Source organism: Gossypium raimondii, chromosome 4 (genome assembly GCF_025698545.1).
Source record: "Gossypium raimondii isolate GPD5lz chromosome 4, ASM2569854v1, whole genome shotgun sequence".
NCBI classification, from domain to species: Eukaryota; Viridiplantae; Streptophyta; class Magnoliopsida; order Malvales; family Malvaceae; genus Gossypium; species Gossypium raimondii.
Window position 1 is genome coordinate 10,718,940 of NC_068568.1, and position 6,862 is coordinate 10,725,801.

The 6,862-nt window shown below is 37.2% G+C and overlaps 1 protein-coding gene and 1 non-coding gene across 5 annotated transcripts; both read right to left on the reverse strand.

The window, feature by feature from the left end:
• Positions 1-368: 368 nt before the first annotated feature.
• Positions 369-474, reverse strand: LOC128040808 (small nucleolar RNA R71). The gene has a single exon (XR_008195614.1). It is a non-coding gene; the product is annotated as a small nucleolar RNA R71 (small nucleolar RNA).
• A 2,344-nt stretch (positions 475-2,818) lies between these two features.
• On the reverse strand, positions 2,819-6,631 carry LOC105778815 (laccase-7). 4 transcript variants are annotated; one of them, XM_012602574.2, is made up of 6 exons: positions 6,496-6,631; positions 6,027-6,178; positions 5,335-5,579; positions 5,092-5,220; positions 4,946-5,003; positions 2,819-3,294 (listed from the first exon to the last, which is right to left on the reverse strand). In XM_012602574.2, the coding sequence occupies exons 1-6, from the start codon at positions 6,586-6,588 to the stop codon at positions 3,147-3,149; spliced, it is 825 nt and encodes a 274-aa protein (XP_012458028.1). In that variant the 5' UTR covers positions 6,589-6,631; the 3' UTR covers positions 2,819-3,146. The 4 variants fall into 4 exon arrangements, with proteins under 4 accessions (XP_012458028.1, XP_012458030.1, XP_052485321.1 ...); XM_012602576.2 differs by lacking the exon at positions 4,946-5,003; XM_052629361.1 differs by lacking the exon at positions 4,946-5,003 and having other exon boundaries at positions 2,819-3,303.
• Between the last annotated feature and the right edge of the window lie 231 nt (positions 6,632-6,862).

Genomic DNA, 6,862 nt, shown 5'->3' on the forward strand with positions numbered 1-6,862 from the left:
GTTTAAAATCCTATCCTTATTGCTGATGATAAGGATAGTGCTCTAATCTGGGTATTAGGAGACCTGAACTTAAGGCACAACAATTCGAGCTGAAGCCAGTCATGTTCTAGATGCTTCAAACAGTGGGCCAATTCAATGGAATGCCTATTGAAGGTCCTCACCTTCACTTAAGATTGTTTATGGAGGTGATCAATTCTTTCAAATTATCCTGAGTACCTGAAGATGCACTACGATTAAAGATGTTCCTATATTCACTAAGGGACAGAGCTCAAACCTGGTTGAACTTATTGCCATAAAATTCCATTACCACATGGCAAGAGTTAGCAGAACCATTCTTTATGAAGTAGTTCCCACCTAGCAAGAATGCTAATTTGTGGAATGAGATCACTACCTTCCAAAAAATAGATGACGAGTCATTGTATGAGGCATGGGAAAGGTTTAAGAACTATTACGAAGATGCCCTCATCACGGAATCTCGTATTTCATCCAACTAGAGACGTTTTATAACGATCTCAATGCTCACACGAGAATAGTAGTAGAGCTTCTACTAATGGTTCTCTCTTTTCTAAGTCCTATAACGAGGCTTATGAAATCATCAAGGGGATTTTCAACAACAACTATCAATAACCAACCAATCGAGCAACATCAGGAAAATGAGTCGCTGGAGTACATGAAGTGGACACTCTCACTTCACTTGCATCTCAGGTATCCTCAATATCCTCAATGTTTAAAAAGTTTACTACTAATGGTTTAATAATTTTGCATCTCAGCCACCGAATCAATGTGAGACTATAGCCTGTGTTTATTGTGGGGAAGGGCACTTGTTCAAAAAATGTCCATCAAACCAAAAATTTGTGTATTATATGGACAACTAAAATCAAAACCAAGGAAGGCAAGGACTACTATCCAATTTTTATAACCCATCTTAGCGAAACCAGCCAAATTTTTCTTAGAGCAACCAAGGGGCTGGGACCAGTAACACTTATGCATAATCTAGACCGACCCAACCACCTGTTTTTTCCTAACAAGTTCATAAACCAACTCAAGCTTAACCTTCCAATAGCTTAAAGAACCTATTGAAGGCAGATATGGCAAAGAATGACGCCACTTTAAGAAATTTGAAGAATCAAATGGGTCAACTTGCTATTGAACTTAGGAACGGACCACAAGGTGCTCTACTTAGTGATACAAAAAATCCAAAAAATTCGAGAAAAGAGCATTGTAAAGCATTGGCATTGAGGAGCAGAAAGACATTAGAGCCCAACACTGTCGAAGTTGAAGAGAAGCCAACTGATACTCAAGATTCAGTGGAAGTTCAACCAAGTGTTGAAATTCCAGCTTCACCAGAACTAGAATCTACAAAATCTAATAAGGTAACTTCTAACCCAGTCAATTCTGAGAAACTAACAACTTCGTTAGATGCAAAATTGCCACAAAAGACGGATCAGCTAGTTCAAGTTAAGAATCTTCCACCGCCCTACCCTCAAAGATTTCAAAAGTAGAAGCAGGAAGTCCAGTTCAAGAAATTCCTAGACGTGCTCAAGTAACTTCATATCAACATGCCATTGGTAAAAGCACTTATTCCCATATCAGAATGTCGCAGCATTTTTTCCAACATTCTGAGTTCTCTGATACTGCTGATTGCATGCAAAATTATTATAAGAGGTGGAATTGTTATGGATGTTATTGACATAAAAGGCATTCTTTGCATGTTGTGGACAATTTTCATAGTTGTGGTTGTCACTACAAATCTCACAACAAAAGATAGGAACATCAACTTGTTGAACGACTTATATAGGTGCAACATCACTAGTCCCTTGCATATTTTTATCATATTGCCCATTAGAATTCAACATTTGAAACATTACTAGCTTGAGTTCAAAATCTCCAGCTTGGATTGTTGGCCTAACAACTCCAGGTTGTTAGTCATCCAAGACAGGTACTACAAAATCTCATATAGTCATGTTTTCTATTTGAGTGTCTTGCAACAACGGTGGGTCATTATCATTTTGGTGCTGCATCGGGGGTATGACTTCATAGTTTCTTGGTAAAGCCATATTCCTTTGTTATCGAAGTCTCCTCCAAATGGTTCTTTAAATTTCTAGATCAAAATCAACAATAAACTCTGAATTGTTTCAGGTCATACAACACCTAAAATTAAATGTGAAAATAGCGACAAAAAGAAAACAAGTTAGTAACAACTAAATATTATGAAATAAAAACAAACAAAAACAAACATCAAACAAACTCCATCCCCAGCAACGCCGCCAAAACTTGATCGGTTTTTTAACGTCACAACAATAATGTGCAAGCGCACACTGTCGATGCAAGCATAGTAGACAGATATGAGCCTGTCGGATATCGATCCCATGAGGATGGTTGTCTTTTTCCTATCAATGTCAGTGCAATAAATAGATAGAAACAGGATAAATTGTGAGAGTAGTTGTCGAAGCAATAACTTGAAAACAATAAGATAAAATACAGTAATGAAAAATGGGATCCCCAACATGAATATTCAACAAAATACTAAGTGCTCACAAGGCATAAAAGGGTAGGTGATTGTTGATTTATTAAATTGCAATGAATATCTTACCAAACTTAACTTTTATATTTAATCTAAGACTTAAACATGCACATTCACCCCACCTTCTGATGATGGCAATGGAACAATATTAAGAACAAGTGGATTAAATTCCTCTAATCTTCAAGCAACTTCCGTTCTCATGCTTGTTAGCTTGAATTGTAGCTACATTGTCCAGTGTCAGTGACCGCAATAACACTTCCATTCTTAAAACATTCAAACCCAAAGATTAAAAAGTGGAAGCAATATTGAATAAAATAACATTTAACCCAAAAATCATGTACACTTCCGTACTAACATGAAATAGAAAGTAATCACCAACATTTAAAAAAAGAAATATAAAAGAAACAAGTGGATAGTACTATTCCTAGAAAATCTCGACTTGATCTCTTAACTCCCTCTTGTATCGCACTCAGGGCTCCTCGTTAAGAGCTAATCTTCATCCCTTTCACATTCGTTCACCCATAGGAGGCTTAAGTCGCCATAGCCGAAAAGCTTCAAAATATAGGTTCAAGAAGACAATACCCAAAAAAAAAAAACATTTTCTTTCCTTTTCATGTGAATATTAATATTTATCTAAATAACACAGGTGTCCTTTCATTAGAATCATACTGCCTCTGTACGTACAAGTTGGTGGTACCAGACTGGACAGCTCACACCTTTTTGTTCTTATCCGGACAACTGTCAGGTGTGACGACAATTCTGGACGCAATCTGGAAATACTCATGCAGCGACATTGATACCAAAACATGAAAAAATTAAGGATAAATAGGTTAAGATCCACTGAGTTATAAAATGCAATTTACTGCACTGAAAATGCTAAAAATATGCTAAAGATAACTAAATGGGAACAAATTAATCAATAAGGAGGGAGAAAACATATGTTCTTTCTAGTACTATCAGGTTGTCATTTATAACAAACCCTTAAGCGAAGGCAAATCAACCCATAAAGAGAGTGATGTGCAGGCAATCAGCATACGTGATTTTGCTATTCCTACTGGAAATGATGCTATGGGTTGAGGTCTGGAGAAGGACAAAACAGATAGGGCGTTGGGTCTGGCTGATCCAAACTCCAATGTTTCTATTAAGAAGGATTTTATTTCTTCCAAGATATCAGCCACAATTTTGCTGGGCTCTAATTTCAAGGGCTCAGTGGACCATCTAAGATAGGCCCAGGTTTGTTTATTTAATGATTTTCAAAATAAGGCTATTTTGGGCACTAATGTCTTTTCTCCTCTTCCTCTTTCGAGCAATGCTGTCAACACAAGCCCAAAAAAAATTCCCACTTTCTTCGAAGACCGAAGCACCTAACAGGGGGTTATCATTGGGCAATCCTCGTTCCAGTCCTACTGTACATCAATTTGAAGCTCCAAGTTAGCTAACGAAAGACACCTTTGTTACTTCTGTGGAAAAATTAGATATATCAAATTTAAACCCATCAAGTTCGTTGAAAATCGAAAACCCAATACTCCTTTTGGTGATATGACTTCAAGGGCTTCCTCATCTCTGTTGAAATTTGGGGACCACAAATGGTTAAGGAGAGGTTCTCATAATTTACAAGGCAAAGGTAGTAAATTTAAAGTGAAGGCGTTCGGTTGTTAATCTATTGCTAAAGCAATGCCAAGAGTTGTAGACAGGATTGGTTTTGATGGTCTGCTAGCAGTTTCTAATAATTCTCAAGGGGAGTTTTCAGGCTCTAGCGAAACGACCACTTTCGGTGCTTGAGGTGGGTCTGTGGTTTTCATATTTTCTTTTAATCTTCTGTCTAATGTTACCAAATATTTTTGTTTGGAACTGTCAAGTGTGTGCATCACCAAATTTTGTTAGGGTGGTTAGAGTTTACTTTGTTGAGTTTGGTGTTGATGTTGTGGCTTCCCTTGAAACTCGTGTTAGCGGTAGATGGTCGGATTGCTCGCACAAAATTGAAGCTAGAGGTTTTGCTGGGGGTTATGGATTTGTCAGAAAAATAGCATTTAGGTTCAGATTGTCCTAAATGACCCACATTTTATTCATTGTTGTTTGGGGAAGAATAGGGGTTCCAAAAATGTTTTAGTAAATTTTTTTATGGTTTTTTAAACAAACAAAAATGCAAAATCTTATGGGACCGTTTAGAAAAAAATTCTCAGTCCATCAACCAGCCTTGGGTTTTGTTGGGAGATTTCAATTCAGTGTTCTCACCAGATGAAAAGAGAGGAGGGCACCCATTTTTTTCTAGATGCAAGTTATTTCAGAACTTTATTCTTAACAATGGCTTGACGGATCTTGGTTTCAAAGGTCCCCATTTTACATGGAGAAGAAGGGTTATTTTTGGAAGGCTAGATCATGCAATTGGGAATAATGAGTGGTGTCACTGCATTCTGATACCTCAGTTTCCCATCTCCCTCGTCTAAAATCTGATCACAGACCCATTGCTTGTACATTTCTGATAATATAATTAAATTAAGTTAAATTAAACATTGATTGTTACAAAAGTACGCATGGACAACATAAATCTGTAATCAGGCACTTACGGTTTTGAGAGCATGGATAGAGATCACCGGGCCATCCATTAATTGTATAAGCATTTGAAATGTTAGGACCAATGCCAAGGGCTAGAGCCTGGTTTTCAACATCAACGACATTAGCATTCCACCACTCACCTGCAACCGCATTGCTATTTGTAAGCTAAAATCTTGAGCCAAGAAACATTTATATATCTGATGATAATTAATGAATTCAATGTAATATCTCAGGTTCCCTATAGCCATATATACCTAACAAGATGGGAACTTCCCTGTAGGGCTTTGGGAATGGGTAAGAGTGGCGAGCCCTGGGGTGGATGATGATTGCTCCGTGGACGGTGGCACGGAGAAAGGAGGAATGAGCATGCCAGAAAAGGGTTCCCTCCTGTTTAGTGATTCTGTACTTGTAGGTATAGTTATTTCCGGGGCGAATTGCACACTGAGTGATCATCTCAGGTCCATCTGACCAGGCACTCATTAACTGAGAAACGCCACGCCTGTTCAAGCAACAAAACCGTCAGCAAATGATTAAATCATAAGAATGCATATAAATAGAAAAACAGGTTATATATTTAGTATTGGACTTTGGTTAATTAGTACTAAATCATTGGTAGTTGAAGTTGAGCAATCTTTGTATTATATAAAAATGGTTCACATTAATTTTCAAGAAAAAGAAAAAAGAAAAAGTGGATCACATGGGAATAAGATATACGTTTGCCTGCATTTGCTTCCCAAATGATTGACTTGTTCGTGGTTACATGCATCATATTTTAAAAAGATAATTAAAAATGTTGTTTTGAATTAAATAAAACCAGAGGAATGAATCAATAATAATTTCACAAACGAACAAGCAAAATTTGACACTGGAAACAGCCAGCGCTTAGCAGGAAAATTATGTTGGTGAATTTGAGTAAATTCAATTGTAGTTTTCCATGAAGGTTTACCAGTGAATTGTTATTTTGAAAGGTGAAATATTAAAGACGTGAATAATCAGTTTGTCACCCTCTTGAACGCGGAGGCTTGGGCCAGGGAAGCTATCATTTACTGCTGTAATCACCTGGCGGTTGCACAACCTAGTAACAGTCAAATTTTTAGCCTGCCAACAAATTCAAATTATTAACTTCCCGATTATCAAACTGTAATGGTCGAAAGATTATCAAGGAGGTAAATTGAGGAAAGGAAAGTGAAGGGTGTGTTTAAAAAGCCATAGCCTCAAATCAAAGTGCATGGTGTTACAGAGGTAAGATATGTAATGACGGATATTGGGAGGAGTGTGAATATAAAACCATCCTTCTGGTTTCATGCATTTGATTGAGTTGAAATTCAAAACCTTTGAGCCAGCTTGGGATGGTAAAGGAGGGGCTAATTTAATCCATAGAAGAAAAGAAAATGAATAAGAGTAGAATTCATTACATAGAATGAGTGCTCCAATATTGCAGCTGAAACTGTTGTAGCAGCCACCATAAGAAGCAAAGAGGAAGCAAACAAGAAAACAAGGCGCCCCATTTCGCTTGAAGAAATAACAGAGGGAAGGTAATGAAAATGCTTTGCTAGGAGTGAGTGGCAAAGGTTGAAGGAGCTTCAATTTATATAAGAAGTGCGAGGTTCCCTATTGGAACTTTTGTCGTCATATTTCGGCGATAGTTTATTAACTTGAAGAAATCGTTTTTCTTAGAGATAAAAATGTCAACTCAACCCTACACGATAAAAATAATTAAAATATTTAGCGTATCAATTACTTAACAACCTAGACAAAAAGAGTGGGAAAATATTTTCTGCT